Raw genomic sequence first — 16,441 nt, 5'->3', positions numbered from 1 at the left:
GCCTGGAGAAAAGAAGGCTGCAGGGTGACCTCATTGCAGCCTTTCAGTACCTAAAGGGAGCCTACAAACAGGAGGGGAATCAACTCTTTGAAAGGGTTGATAACTGCAGGACAAGGGGGTTTTAAGTTGAGGGAGGGAAGGTTTAGGTTGGATGTCAGAGGGAAGTTCTTTACAGAGAGAGTGGTGAGGTGCTGGAACAGGCTGCCCAGAGAGGTTGTGGATGCCCTGTCCATCCCTAGAGGTGTTCAAGGCCAGGTTGGATGGGGTCCTGGGCAGCCTGGTCTAGCATTAAATGTGGAGGTTGGTGGCCATGCATGTGGCAGGGGCTTGGAGATTCGTGATCCTTGAGGTCCCTTCCAACCCTGGCCATTCTGCGATTCTGTGATCTTACCATGTTACCTGTCTACTGTCAGTGTTTATAGACTGATGTGCACATCAGAGCAAGTCAGATTTCCTCAGCAGTTCACAAGACCAGTTTTCTTTTAGTCAGGAGCCTTCCTAATTTAATAAACACATGAAAATCTATTTTCAAGATGTTTCTCCTTCCCCTTTCTTATTTTAATGTTTCAGTTAGACCAATTGTTCATGTTGAGTTAGAGATCATAGCTCCTTTCCCTGCAGCATTTCACATAGGTCTGTGCTTCTTTCTGGCTTTCTGCAGAGCTCAACAAGGCCAGAGCCCACAGATTACTTCTGATCTACTTGGAATGAAACCTGCCAAAGCAGAACAAATAGGAATTGTTCACTCTATTTTCCAGGGGACACTTTCAGTTCGAATTAATTTATTGTGTATTTGCAGTTCAGTAAATCTTCTTTTCCCTTTGCTATGTCTTCCGTTGTAGCAGGGTTTATTGATGCGTGTGTAGAAGATAATGAAAAGCTATGTTTCAGTTTATCTTTTAAGGTCTCAATATAGTTTATGATTCTAAATGTGGTTGTTCCACTCACAGAAGAAAAAAAGATGCTTTTTGAGGAAAAAATAGGGTGTATTTCTGGTCCTACCTCTGTGATGTGAGAAGTTGATTCTTTGGAGGGGTGCCAGCAATTCTAATTCCTAAAAAAAATATGGTTTCCTTCTTCAGAAGCCACGCTGCCGAAAGGCTTCTTCCGTGAGGGCACTGTCAGTTACATCTTGTTGCCCTAAACTTCTGTTCTGGGAAAAGATGAGGCTGATTTGGTAGTGTATTTGAGGCATATCCAGCTGATGTTCACTCCCCTGTGCCCACATAGCCCCACTAAGAGACTTGCTCTGGAGTTGCTTGTGCGACTCATTGGGCTCCTCAGCCATAGTTTTGACCTCTCAGTCTAGTATGTATGAATAATTGGTGAGCTTTTCTTGGCTGTGAAAGAAAGCAGTAAGGAAAGCAGAGGCTGGCATCATGCTTTGCCTACAGAGAAAGCAATTCCAGCATTCACATGGCTGGTGTTACTTGTATTTTCTTCTTTTGTGAAAGATGATTATTTGAGAGATTTTTCTAATGTAATCAAAGGCCATTAACCTTATTTTATTTTTTTTTCTTCCATACCTCATCTTGTGATATTCCTAAATCCTCTCTGCACAGTCTCTGCTTATCTTTCCTACCATCCTTTGTGGCCTTTCCTTAGCTGCAGCCAATTTGCACTGAGATATTTCTGTGTGATTTCCTCTATTTGACTGGTGCCTTAAAAGCTCCGTCCCACTTTAGCAGGCAGAAAACTCAGAACTCACATCGAACAGAGCTCTACAAATGCTTTTGGCCATCTTGAGAGAAAAACATCAGACTGAACCTCTTGATGGTAGATACAAAACTGAAAATAAGCAGCTGCTAGGCTGCAGTGGGCTTTATGGCTTGTTTCCATGCTTTTGTGGGATTCAAGTACAGAATTCTGTTTCCTTCCTAATATATATCATTCAACAGAATGCAACTGAAGAATTCATGTTTTACATGTAATATCCTCTAATACGATGTGCTAATTGTCGCTGTAAAATATGCTTTCTGTATTTCTAACTTGCCTGAATCTGAGCATAAATCTTTTTACCCCCCCTACATTTGCATTCATGTCACTTTTATTCACTGTGATCTTGTTTCACGTTGTCTTGCTTTGGATTGCACATCATGCCCAGCAGTAGAGGAAGAAGTAGATTTTGAATTTTTTTGTGTGTCAGATTTCCCTGTATCCAGTTTTATCAAAAAGCTGTCACCAACTTCTGAAACCAGCAAACCTTTTTCTTTCTAATTACATTTTTACCATATGTTCAACCAGATGGCATATGCCAACATTTTCTAGGGTGCTATAAAATGACCTGACTTTAGAGGATTTAACTGCTGAAGATCTTTATGAAAAAATAGAATTGACACCAGGGCAGAAAAATGGTCTTAGGAAGAAAAAACAAATTTGATAAATCTTGCCAGTTATATTGTACGCCTTTGATATTGAATTCTCAACATACACATCTGCAGAAAACTAGTGAAAAAGTAGGAAATGTAGAGTTGTTTCACTGGTGTGTCAAAAATTAACTCCTTTCTAAGCACCTGAAAATGCAACTTTCGTCCATTGAATATGACTAAAGTGAATATTTGAGCAACTATTTTGTTTGCTGCAAAATGGAGTTAAAGAAGAGTTTCTCAAGGCATCAGATTCTCTGCAGGAGCAGCAATTTTACTTAACAATACAATAACTATTTCAGCACTTCTTTTCTAAAATGTCACTTTCAAATAGAAGGCAGGTAAAGTTGATACATCATTTTGACACATCCTTGCTCTTAATAATTTTGTGGGATTTCCTGGAGAAAATAAATTAGCTTGAGGTATAGTGAGAGTTGTCAGGAACTTGAGGAAACGGGAAAGAAAAGATTTCTTTCATATTTAGCTACTAGTTAAGATAAAACTAGTTAAGATGAAACATTCTTTGCAGAGTTTGTGCATTTGATAAGTCCTCCCTCACCTGTAACAGTTTGTTTTGATAGTCTTTCCAGATTCAAGGGAAAAATGGTTAAATAGTCTTCTACTATTATTAATTTCCATAATATTGTCTCAAGACTTAAGCCATTTTACCTGCTGCTGATTCCTGAAGACAGATGCCAGACTGCGAGTCAAACCTTCTTAATTTTCTTGCTGAAATAACTTCTATCACTTCCAGTTACAAAGGAATTTCAAGCATACAACCCAGGACTCTGAATAGGGTAAGAACCAAGATATAGTTTCAGGGCGGGATGGGCAATCTGGTGAGCTGAGTGGTTCAGGTGGACAGATACACCTGAATGTTTGCTTTGTGTCTGATATTATCAGTCTGAAAATCATAACTGCAGTCAGCAAAACAGGTTTTCCACATCCTTCAAGTTAATGAGACAGACCTTTAACAGTACTCAACAATTTGAAGCGTTTTTGCTATTTCTGAATTGAACCTATGTTAAGAATTTCTTATCTCTGTCCTCCAAGCCAACTTCCACTCATCAGTCCATGAGTGGTTTGACATTTCTGCAGATTTTTCTCAATCATTGCCCAGGATTAAAGCTGCCCTGCATCAAAGTCAAATGAGAGTCTATTTTGTAGTTAGATCAACTGGTATAGCAGAGAAATTTTACAGCTAAGGATTAAAACCATCAAACAGAGAGTTGGTGTTAGCCTCTGAAGTTATCAGTGCTAACTGTAATACCAAAATACAAAGTGAAACACCAAAATGCAGCTTGTCTCCAAGGTGTAGTGATAAAATGGAAGTATCTGATTATAGTTAAGATAGTGTTTGCACAGCTATATTTAACTCGCCTTGAGGTAACACCTTCTATGCTCTTTCTTGAGTGTCACTGCAGAATGGAACTAAAGTAGTTCAGGTAGCTTTTTTTACATATTTCCAAAGTAATCTCATAATCAGAGTCACTGGCTTCTTGCTGTAGTTTTAAGATTCATAGCATAATTAGATCCTGAAGCAAACTCATGCATAACAAATGTCAGCTGACTGAGGACAGTCCTTTTCTAGCTGCCATGTACAAACCTCTCGGAATTAGCCTACTTAGTATCCCAAATATCAGCGGCTGACACAAGAAAATTGAAAGGTGGAAAAACATTTTGCTAGGATACTTAGATTTGGATTACTAATATGCATTATTAAAATCAAGCTCTCATTTTAACTGAAGTCTTTGTTTAGATGTTGTTTGGGTTACTCATCATGTCTAATTTGAGTGAGGAAAATACTGACAAAATTTCCAAAGAAAACATTAGCAAGTTAGCGATCTTGAAGCTAATGATCCAAAGATGCAAAGTGCCAGCCTTAAATTATATCTCTAATTTTGCTAGTGTGAATTCAGATATGCACTTATTACACTGGGCAGCTGATTTATGCTTGTAGTTGCTGGCTGCTTTGTTCCAGCTGGTCAGTATTCCCCAGGATATTTTTCTTTGCTGTTTTTCTTCCTCTTTCACTCAATGCACATCCATTGGGACTGAGTGTGCACACCAATTTTATTCAACACTGTAATGCCTCCAATCTGTTTTGTGTCTAGGTACATGCACACACAGGAAGGTTCTCTTTCATTTTCCACTGTAGTTTTTTTTTGAGTGGAATAATTGGTGCAGAGAGGTTTTAAGCACAAGTACTTCGAATTAAACTTTTGCTATGATTTTCCATAATGGATAGTTTATCTTGGAAGATATAAAATTTCTGTTCAAGAAGTTGTCTAAGAATTACTCTTTTTAATGCTGGCAGCTGTCTCTTATTATTCACAAAAAGAGTACGTCAGAGAAGAGAGCTTTTTTGTAAAGTTATTGAGAATGGTGGGAAATAAATATTTCTTCTGAGAAGGTGATGTAAGGGCAGCTTGTGTTCATGTATGTAAAAAGAAAAGTTCATACTTAAAATCTGAGTCTTCTTCCTTTTATTCCATTTCGCCTTAAAAAAAAATTAGAGAGAGAGAGAGAGAAAGAGGTACAATCTAGGCACAGTACCATTTAAATGTGTTCCTACTATGCTTGAAACAAAAGGGAACCTTTTCATTGTTGGTGTTATTGTAAGATCTTTCACTGTTTAAATGATGCTCAGTCTAAGGTTCCCCAAGGTGCTAGTTTTGAGTTCACAGGATTCTGGTTTGGAACTCTTAGCATATTAATTGCTTACGTCAGGAGTCAGTTTTTTTCCATAACTGAGGTGGAGATCAAATACCTCAAATTAATGCAACATTTAAATAAATCTTTACCTTGGCACTACAACTGGCATCTAAATAATGAGCTATCCGCAGGAAGAGATGGGTTTGTCAGCCTATTATCACACAGAGCTTTGAGCACTCATCTCCTCTGGGGTCATATGCACATATCGTACTGCTCTCTCAAAATACACTTCCAAAGCACTGAGTGATACAAGAATACCTGATGCAGCGAGCTGTGGAAGTACGAGATGCAGAGCCTTTTTCGTTGATGCGTTTGAAGGTGGATAACCTTAAAAATCAATAAAGCCTGCTGCGGCACTCAGCATCTTGATGAACTGCTCTTTGTTGATCCTTTTGCTTAGGCTTTGAATAAGTGATACTGTGCTGCTATGGTGCTGCAGAATCGCAGTATGAGATGATGCGGTGGCTGGAGCGAGGCATCCACTAGCAGAGCTCTCTTCGAGCAAACCTTAGGTCTGATCCTGGAATTTATTGTCTGAAATGTAGCTCTTGAGCTTTTCTTCCTACCGATTCAGTTTTCAAACCAAAGTGCGTGAAGAGAGAGGATGTAAAATGGCAGAAAAGTAGTTCTCAAAGGCTTAAGCAGTATGTTCAAGTTGCTTGTAAATACTGCATCTCTTCTTTGGAAACAGTGGCAGATCATAGTGCCCCAATTACAAAAATGGAAACAGCTATTAGAAAGAAGTGATAAAATAGTGTTTTAACTTTGAGGAAGTTTGGTAAGGCTGTCACCTAGAGGAGGTGACAAATGCAGAACCTTGTGTTCCCTACCAAAGCAAAATTCACAACTTTAAATAGATAGTTTTTGAAATACCAGTGACAGCTCAGAAAATGTCCCATTCAGAGACAAAATGTTTGGGTATCTGGGAGCCCTAATTATGATAGGAATTGATGGGGAGGAGTGTGGCTGATGGATCTGGAAATCATTTCATAGAGGGTCTGCATAAAACACTCTAGACTTTCTAACTTCTTTTGAATGAAAGTAATGGAAATAGACCTAGAATTTACTGATGAAAAATGGAAGAGCAGAAGGCAGAGGAGAATGAAGTCTGAGATATGATTTTATACATAGCAAAAATACATATTCTTTTCTGACTTCACCTAGCAGATGCTAGGACAGCACAGAGATATTCTCTCTCCGCTTTTGTAAGGACATAGCCTTCTGCTACCTCTGATCATATGCATAAAAAAGCAGCATTTTGCTCTTAGGCAGTCTGAATCTAGTGATAGGGATAGAGAGTTTCTTTGAAGAAAAGCCCTAGAAAAATCCAGTAATGGGAAAAAAACTCCTGCTGAGAGTTTACAGGGATTTTTCTGCTGTTTTGTGTATCAGTAATAAAAGAGCACAGAAGGAATGGAGATTGGTGTCATGCACAATGTGTATGTGTTAGGAAAAAGATCAGAAGAACTTTTTGCATGCCACTAGTGCTGAAAACAAATCTATGACATTTTTCTCCTTATGAATCACATATGTCTGGAGTGCTTTGGGGATGGTAAAGAGAAAGGAGATGAGAGCAGTGGTTATGGTTGTGTGGAACATTTCCTAATTTTCATTTTTTAATATTTTATGTGTAAGACTGTCAGATATGGAAATCTACTTGATTTTCGTATTTTTATTTATTTATTTGTCCAGCTTTCAAAATGATGAAGAGATATCTGCCTCTCTGATGTCCTGCAGAACTTACTTAGGTTGGGCACCTGGCAGTGACCTTTCTCAGAGCAGGACTTCGTGCTTTCCTTGCAGATGGGGTCAGCATTTTCCTTCCTTTATCTATTGTGTTAACTCTCCAAGAACTGGAGTTAGTCCTGCACCTGCAGACTTACAGTCTCTTGAAGATAAAGAAGAGTTACCTCCTGGCCATACAGCTTTAAACAAATATTTTAGCACTATCAAAACCAGTGAGGACCTGATGACATAGGACGTAATCTGTCTTCATGATAAATGAATCAAGTGTTGCCTTGTCTTCAGTGCTGCCAGTTTGTCAGTTCTCTTGAGTCAAGACTCCAGTGGTGGTTTATAAAGAAGCATGAGTGTCTTCCTAGGTTACCTGAAGTATAAGCTTAATTAATGGCATTTTGAAGGAGATGAATGGTTTGGTTGTCAATGGAATCAGTGCTGGGAGTTGGTAGCCATGATTAAGGAGGGAGCTCCAGTCATTGGGTGGGAAACATGAAGTATAGTTCTGTGCAAAGCAACACAGTTCAGTCTGCATGCAGTGGCCACACTTCAGTGTTCATTAATGTTAGCTTATCAGTCTCTGTGCTTCTAATCCATTACATCTTTCATCTGTATGTCTTACTGGATAGCTTTTTTTCTTTTTTTTCTTCTAGAAAAATCAAAATCTTTCCCTCCAGCCATGACGATTTTTTTCTTCTAGGTACAACAAGTAAATTTGGTTGTAACACTTAAACTGAAATTAAGGTATTTTAGTAATTGCTGCTAAAGAGATTTTCTCAATGTGTTCTCCCTCCCTCCCCCTCCATACCTGCTGGAACAGTCTGGTGTGACATTGGAGAGTTTTCTCAAGAAGGAAATAAAGAGCGGTTACCTGTGCTTCAGGAAGTCTGAAAGAGCTCCACTCTGAATATTTCTCAATGTCTTAGAAAACCACATATTAATGCCTGTCGTCTCCTCTTGCAAAAGACTGTCGGAGTCTAATTGGTGTGTTTTATAATATATGGAGGTCACTCTATTATTTTTCCCTTCCAACAAATGAATGATGGAAAATTCAAACACAGTCGACAAGGATTTTATTGTTGGGTTATTTTTCTTTCTTATATGGGATATGATTAAATGTATGCTGTCAAAGAGGGATGTTTTTACAGGTTGATACTATTGATTAGTATTTGAGACCTGTAAACAACGGTATTATTTTATGTACAAGAAAATATAATTAAAAATTATTACATTGATATTTTATTTCTCACAGTGAAAACATTTCAAATATTCATCTCATGTTGTAGCAGAAAGTACTTGGTTCAAGTAGATATCCCAAAATCATGTTTTAATAATTTCTTCCTTTTTTCATCTTTTTTTTTTTTTTTTTCCCACAGTCACATGACACAATCAGCCACATTTGAAGACCCTCGAATAGAGAGCTGCCAAATAACCCCTCCAGCCCCTCGGAAAGTGGAAATGAGGAGGGATCCTGTGCTAGGATTTGGTTTTGTGGCTGGTAGTGAAAAGCCAGTTGTTGTACGCTCAGTAACACCAGGTATGTTTTCCTCACATGACCCCAAAAGCAAACTTGGCACTTCTTAGTATCACTAACTGGCTGGATTGCTAAATGAGAAAATAGCTGTAGTGATATTCCTAAAAAATTGTATTGTCTACTATTGTTTCCTTCAAAAGAAGTGCAATTATTTGAGAGTGTCAACGATAATTCTGTGAATGTATTTATACTGATTGGGAACTTAATTACTGAGATGAAATATAGTTACAAATGTAAGTAGTGTTGAAGTCTTCAAGCTACAAGAAAAAGTAAACAGAATTGCTTGGTGGGTAGTACCAGGAAGTAGTTTCCTCCTTTTTGAACCCTATGTGAATACATTAAATACAAACGATACATATGGAAAGTCAGTTTTAGATTATTGCTCTGAGTTGTTATTGTTGTTTGCCTGAAACAAAATTATCTACTTCATTCGGAAAATGAAGTCTTCTCCCACTTATGTTCATATTGATTTGATGTCACCCTCATTGCCATCTAATCAGCATCTCAGGAGGTATACTGAGTTTCATGATTATAACTTACATGTTTTAAATGCTGTCATCGGCTTTGAAGAATATTATTGCTGACATTTTTTCTTTCCTTTTCCTTTTTTTTTTTTTAATCAAGTGGCAAAAAAAGCAAGATCAAAACGTATCTACAAAACTTCTAACTGCAGTGAAAATTATTGAGGTTTTTGGTATTTTTGAATTTGTGGGACTGCTTAGTCTCCTGAACCAGCAGGCTTTATGCTTAAAAGTTCAGCTGTTACATAAATTGCCTTGGAGCTAAGGACAGGGATTTGACTTTGCTCCTGTTCAATATGTTCTGCAGAATCCCCATAGAGAGCAGAGGAGAGGCAAAATTGACTGCATGGAGTTCTGATGTCATTTACCCGCGTGTGTGCATTGATTTTATTTGTATTGCTTTCAGATGGAGTAACTAATATTTGAACTGAAGCAGACAGATCTTTTCTCCCAAGTTAGCGTTATTAATGTAATTTTTTTGTTGTTGTTTGATTTGGAAAAAGTATTACCTTGCATTCCAAGTGAATAGAAGGAAAGATGAGTTCAAAGCAACATGCTTGTATATGGATTTTGCATCTATGAATACTGGATGTATAAACAAAGTAAAATCTTCAAGTCAAAGAGAGGAGAAGAACAGCACTAGCACAATTACTAATTGAATTGTTTCTGATACTGAAACATTTTCTTTTAAGACTTTATCTTCATACTGGTGATTTTTTTGATAGTTTTCTATGTGTCTTGAATGCAGAGCTTAAAGGCAAGAGACTGCAGGATATAACTTTTGATTTGGAATTGTGATATTATTCTCTCCTTTGGGCATGTAATCATGCTGGAAGCAAAATATTATGTGCATTTTATAAAACATAGCATGAATTTAAATAGTATTGAAATTCAAAAGCACATAGTCTGATTGCCTAGTTACACTAATCTTTAATGTCTGTATCTAACTGAAAGTGCCAGTGCTTTTGAACACATTATGTAAAATTCTGTTCACCAAGTAGTAGGAATGCAAAGGAAAAGAGACTCCAAGACTGGAGGAATAGAAACATACTATTTTAGGACTGAAGGAAGCAGGTTTGTCTTGCCCAGAACAGGAAAGTTCAGAGGAAAGATGTGCAAATGACTTTCAAACATGGTGAGTGACGTGTCACAGAAAAGAGGAATATGGTGTTCTCCAGTGCTACTTTGGCTGGGACAAGAAGTAATGCATAGACACCAGAGAAAATGAGTTCCTGATTTTAACAGTAGTTAAAGGGGATTACATAATTATAGGAAAAGGAGCCTTTAACAGGGGTGGTCTTATATGAATGTCAAACAAACATTGATAAGCAAGCTGTGAATTGTGGCTGATCACAACTTGAAGAACGAATTAGGTCACTCTAATGGGGCCTATTTCTCCTCCAGAAAGTCTAGCCCCTATTTTTAGGTGCCCAAATATTGTTTTGGAACTTAACTTGAGTAACTTCAGTAGAAATTATTCAGTCAGTGGCTTTCGAGACATTCTTCATGAGGAAGTAAAGTTAGAAAAAGTGTTGAACACGCCATTAGTTGAAGGGAAAGGACTCATAGCATATGAACTGCAGAGTGTGCATGTGCATTCTGAATAGTCTACTAACCTTGCTTTTTTTCATTTATCTGCAGGCGGCCCCTCTGAAGGAAAGCTTATACCGGGGGATCAGATCATAATGATTAATGATGAGCCCGTCAGCACTGCTCCGAGGGAGAGAGTCATCGACCTTGTCAGGTAGTTGATGTCCTGTCATTTAAACTATGAACCCACTGGCTTACTTCCTGTGCACTTATTTGATTATACTGCAGTCTTGCCTTCTCATGGTGGAAAAAAGAGAAAATAATGTTATTTCAGTCATAATGAATAAGGGTGAGATACTCCGGTACAGAAATGAAGTATCCTTTTAAATGTCCTTCGGGTAGCTGTAAAAATATAATAGGGTATTGGTACAGTTCCAAAATGCTTGAGTATCAAAAGAGGAATAGTATTCTCTGAGCATTTTGTTTTGGTATGAGTTATTGAAACGATAAATCCTGGAGCTAAGCAGCTTCAGTCATTGTTTCTCTATTGCATTTTTTACGAGAAGAAAGTTGAGACAGTCTGTTGTATGTGAAAAGAAAAGAAAATATACTGGGGGAATTTTGAGAGTGGAGATAGGAGTATGTAGAGAAGCTCAAAAGTGGTACATGTTTGGGTGGGTTGCTGGTAAAGAGTTCGTGTGAGGAGAGCAGGCAGGGCTGTGTAAATATGAGACAGAAAACAAGAGAATTGTGTGACTGGATACTTCAGGAAAGGAAAAATGTTGATATTTGTAATGGTCCGTAGAAAGACAGGAAAGAGAAACTGAAAAATGCTCAGGGTGAAGAAAACCAATGTGATGTGGCCAACAAAATGTATTTTGAGTAACAAGAAATGTTAGTATATTGCATTAAAAAGAAAAAAACAATTCAAAAACTAAAAATTAAATACAAAACTGCTTACTTCATTTTTCAGGACCTAGGTCACTGGAGACGTGTTTGGTTTCTATGTCTTTTTTCTCATTGGTACAAACTCTGAATTAGTCCAGTTAATTTCTGAAACATATACAAGTTTTAATTGTGCAGGTGCCTCTCCTCAGGACTGGTAGCTGTCAGTGTTATCACTGTCACCTGAGAGAATGCCCTTACATTTGTATTCCCCATACATATCACATTTTGCACAGATAGGTGCTCAATTCCTGGGGAAAGAAGCTACAGAAATATTGTGAAAGCCTCTTTACTACAGCAATAGAGGTGCAAGCCACACGTGCTTATCTCTATTAGATGAGTGTGGTCAAAATATCATGCATTTCCAGATTTTAAAAAAAGTATTAACCTGAAACTCATGTAACAGTCAGGAGGGAACTTTGACACTTGCTTTTTGCTGAAAAAGAGACCCCATAAACTGCAGAAACAATCTTACTCCTATTAAATTTGTGACTTGTGGTCTCTTGACCACTGGCATAAGCTTCACAAATGGATCTGAAGTTCACTTTTTATAGCACAGTGTCTTCATAAAGGGTTCGTATTGAAGTCTTCATTCTTTTCTTGATTCTTTGATATCCCTGTAATCAGAATTAGGATTTCCATCTCATTTACATGCTTCCAGCAATATATAGTAATAATGTCTAGGAAAACTATACTGATTACAGCTGAAACAAACAGGGCTTACTATGTGGCTGATTCCTCTGTCTCAGATGAGAATAAGAATGTAGCCCTTCCTAACTACCTTGACTCTATAGGTAACAAATTAGGTGCTGTTGTATTCCAGTGGAATCTTTTGGTAACACTTTTTTAAAACTATAAGCCTGTCTCAGCTCTCAAAATCTGTCTGCCATTGGAATTTTGTCAGACTCATTCTTTGATTAGACTCAAAATGAAATGTACTGAAGTTGTATATTACAGCATTTGAAATGAAGAGCTTTCTTTTCATGCCAGTGGAACACTTGGAATGATTAGAAACTGTTGCTGTATGTACTGATATCATAGCAGAAGCTTTTCTTTACACCAGTGAAATAATGAATCCCTTCTACTATAACAAAATATTTTCATAAGGATAGGATATGTCTGAAACTCTGAAAACAATACTTGCTTTCAGCTTTCAATGTGGATGGAAGCAATTTTGAAATCTTGTTTTCCAGCTGATAGCAATGAGTATGTTTTAGATGCATAGAGGAGGCAATGAGTATAATCACAAAATCATTCAAAAATTGAGGTGGAAGGGATTTCTGAAGGTCAGTTCAGAATCTCTTGCTCAAAGCAGAGTTAGTGTCAAAGTTGGACATGTTTTCTCAGCACATGTCCAGTCAAGTTTATCTTCAAAGAGAGCAGATGTTTCAATGCTTAGCCAGTGGCATCATGAACAATTTCCTTCCTTATATCCAACTGGAATTTCTCTTGGTGCAAACTGTGGCCTTTACTTCTTGTTCCATGTCTTCCTGTCTCTGTGGAGGGTCTGGCTCTGCATTCTCTGTAGCAACCTATTAGATATTGGAAGACTTGGCTTTCTCCCTAAGTTTTCTCAGGCTAAACCCTCTTTCCTTAGTCAGTTCCAAGTCTTGTGTTTAAGTTTTATAGCTATTTTAGAGGCCCTCCACTAGAGTCTCTAGTTGTCGTTAACTGTTAGCAGCTTTTTGTCAGTGAATATCTGAGATCCAAAACTGGAAAGAATGATAAATGTACAGCTTTGCAAGGTAAAGAAACAATTAGTTCCCTCAGCTTGCTGGCTGTGCTTTTGCTTGTGCGGTGCACTATGCACTTCACTCCACTGGCTGAGGACACTGTAGACTCATGTTTTAATCGTTGTCCAACAAGACCCCACATCATTTTCTGTGGAAGTTTTTCCTGAGACTGAAGTGAACTTTACTGACCCAGAGTTTCCTAGCCCCCTTTCTCTTTTCTTTTTTTTTTTTCTTTTGTTTTGTTTAAGATAAGCAAGATATTCCTCTTTGATCAATATGACTTGCAAAGATGTTATACATCAACTTTTCCAAGGCATAAACCAGCTCCCTCAGCAGCCCTAGATTTACCCACCCAGGTCCATGGACCTGTGAGTGCTCCTCTTCCCTAGCCAATACCTAATTCAATCTTTGTCCAGTAATCACAGGGATAAGGGTGTCTTGAAAACATAGCTCGCTACTGAAGTCTGAAACAAAGAAAGAATCAAGTACCTCGGCCTTTTTAGTGTCTTCATTTAGGTTTCCCATCCCACTCAGCAGCTTTCCCTTGGCTTTTCTCTCATTGCTGATGTATCAGAATAGGCCCATCTTAATCTTCACATCTTAACTGGTTTCAGTGATAGTTGAGCTTAGGCTAAGCCTGACTGGAAATTCCATTCCTACCTGGCCAAGTAGTACTTTTTTGTTTCTCTTAGGTAGCCTGTCTCCATTTCCATCTCTTGCACACTTCTGTTTTGTGCTGGACCTTAGCCTGGAATCCCCTATGAGGTGAAGCTGATGTTTTACCTTTACTACCCACTTCCCTGCAGATCAGACTGCACCACTCTGGCACTTGAGGGAGGCTCTTCATAAAGATCAACCAGTCTCACTAGGCTTCTGCTTTTCAGAGCTGCATCAAATTGAAGTCTTTTCTTTAGTTTTGTGTTGTGCCACATCTTTCACGGTACTGTAACTAGTCAGTGAAAAATTGATATTCCAACACAGTATTTTTCTGTGATTATATGGTCTGTTGCTGATTAGGTATAGTAAGGTGTGTATTATATTTGTGATGTGAAATTCTATGACTGTTTTCATGCAGCTTTCCCTCACAGCTTTTTGTAAAGATAAGAAATGGTTTGACTTTATGATTGCAGAGAGTAAGAGAAAAAATAATCTACTTTCAATTTACAGGCATAAGAATCACAGTGTACCAAACAAAGAAAACAAACAAACTGCATGTGAAATAAGACAGATTTCATAACTAGATAATCACAGAGCTTTATCAAGCTTAATTGGACTCAAAACTTTTAAATAAAGGTCTATACAAATGTTATCTGTTAGGTGAACCTTGAAAAATGAACAGAGTTTTTAGTCTCATGTAATATGTAATTGTTTTCCAAAAAAACATTGCTGGGAAATATACTTTTAAAAAGTTGTGTAATGAGGGAAAAGGAAATGGAAAATGAAATTTTTGCTCCACTCTATCTTCAATCAAAAAATTACACAGGATTCTGAATTTCCACCAAGGAGAATGTTGTGGTTTAACCCAGCACCACGGTCATTTGCTCACCCCACCTCCCCAAACTCCAACTCTCAGTGGGACGGGGGAGAGAATCAGAAGAGAAAACAAAGTAGAAATGGAAGGAGAAAAAGAGAACAGTAATGATAATTGTATATATACCAAACAAGTGAAGCAAACAATTGCTCACCACCCACTGACCAGTGCAGAGTCAGGCCCCAAGCAGCAGCAGCCTCCCTGACCAACTCCCCACCATTTTTCAAGTTTTTTTTCTGCATTTTTTTTCTCAGCCTCCCAGTGCCCTCCCAGTGCCTCCTCACTTCACTCACAGGACAGTACCAGAAGCTGAAACAACCTTGGCTCTGTACAGCACTGCTCAGCAGTAACTAAAGCATCAGTGTGTTATCAGTATCATTTTTCTCCTAAAGCCAAAACACAGCATCATACCAGACACTATGAAAGAAAGATCAATTCTGTCCCAGCTGAAACCAGGACAAAGAACATCTGAAAAATGTCAGTTAAATCTTTTTTTCATTAGCAAAGAGCATGTCCCTAAGCAGTACTTCTGCTGTATTTCTAAATTATCCACAAAATTCCTAGCATCCATGTTTTCAGATTATTTTGTTCATCTTCAGCAAAACAGCTGCAATTTGAGCTATCTTATCAGGTGCAAATTCATTATGTACATTTAACTCCTAAAAAATGGTTAAAAGTGGTCTTTTAAAGAAATCAGTTTTGTGTAGCAGTTTTTCTACATGAAAATGCAAGAAGATAAGGGGGACACAGTACACAAATTTTCACTATGTCTCTATTGCATGTTAATATTTTAATTATGTTTAATTATTTCTAAGTATTTCTTACTGAAATGAGCTTTCTTAACTCTAAAACTGTATTTAAAACCTCCTCTGCATACTCCAGGGCTGCAGAGAAGGAATATGGTGCAAGATTTTGTTGGTGGTTTGGTTTTTTGTGTTTTTGTGTATGTATGTGTTTTTTTAAATGAATTAAGGGATATTATTGTTATCCTAGGAGGTCTCAGGACTGAGGATTATCAGAGTTATTCATTATAAATATCCCCTGTAGATCATTTTCATCCATCTAATTCCTTTAGACCTGTTTTACTGGCAACATTTAATTAGTGTTCAAGTCATCCTTTGAAAGCTAAGGTTGCAGAGAGATGAATTCTGTGTGGTTTGCAGAACAAATACATAAGCACTCTTTATTTCTGGGTAATACTCAATGGCTTTTGTACCATATTGAGCTCTCCTGAGCTATTTTCAAGCAGAAATCTAGACGTCATGTTTATGGTTTCCCATACAAAAAGAGGTCACCTTTATGAGAGTCAGTTGTGGTTGCATTCTAGAAGAGTTCCATTTAAGACAGAAAGTTATTGAAGTTTTCTAAACGTGTTGTTAAAATCAAAGCAAGAAGCAAGTGAACACAATACTAAAGAAAGAAGGTGCATTTGAAGTACAGACTGTTCAAAACTGTAGCCCAAGCTACTCATCCTGTTTTTATTTTACTGCCAGTACAGATTCTGTGATGTACAGCTTTTTATTCATCCTTAACAATTAGTACTTTGAGGTACCATTAAAATCATTGCAGAATATAGGATTTTTTGAAGTATTTGAAAGTAACTAACAATGTAAATCTGACACACTATACAGTGTTTTAATGTATTGTGTCAGTTGATCACAGAATCACAGAATCGTAGGGGTTGGAAGAGACCTCCAGAGATCATCGAGTCCAACCCCCCTGCCAAAGCAGGTTCCCTACAGCAGGTCGCACAGGTAGGCATCCAGGCAGGTCTTGAACATCTCCAGAGAAGGAGACTCCACCACCTCCCTGGGCAGCCTGTTCCAGTG

The 16,441-nt window shown here is 37.9% G+C and overlaps 1 protein-coding gene across 3 annotated transcripts in view; it reads left to right on the top strand.

The window, feature by feature from the left end:
- The window catches only part of FRMPD4 (FERM and PDZ domain containing 4), a 298,756-nt gene that overhangs the window by 218,791 nt on the left and 63,524 nt on the right, over nt 1–16,441 (top strand). For all 3 annotated transcript variants that reach the window (XM_052664668.1, XM_052664667.1, XM_052664669.1), the window contains exons 3-4: nt 8,195–8,355; nt 10,515–10,617. In XM_052664668.1, coding sequence (XP_052520628.1) covers nt 8,195–8,355; nt 10,515–10,617 — 264 coding nt within the window. The remainder of the gene's footprint in view (nt 1–8,194; nt 8,356–10,514; nt 10,618–16,441) is intronic.

Source organism: Tympanuchus pallidicinctus, unplaced genomic scaffold, assembly GCF_026119805.1.
Source record: "Tympanuchus pallidicinctus isolate F22 unplaced genomic scaffold, pur_lepc_1.0 scaffold6, whole genome shotgun sequence".
Taxonomy (NCBI): domain Eukaryota; kingdom Metazoa; phylum Chordata; class Aves; order Galliformes; family Phasianidae; genus Tympanuchus; species Tympanuchus pallidicinctus.
Note: the sequence above shows the minus strand (reverse complement) of the source record. Positions and strands in the feature narration are given on the sequence as shown.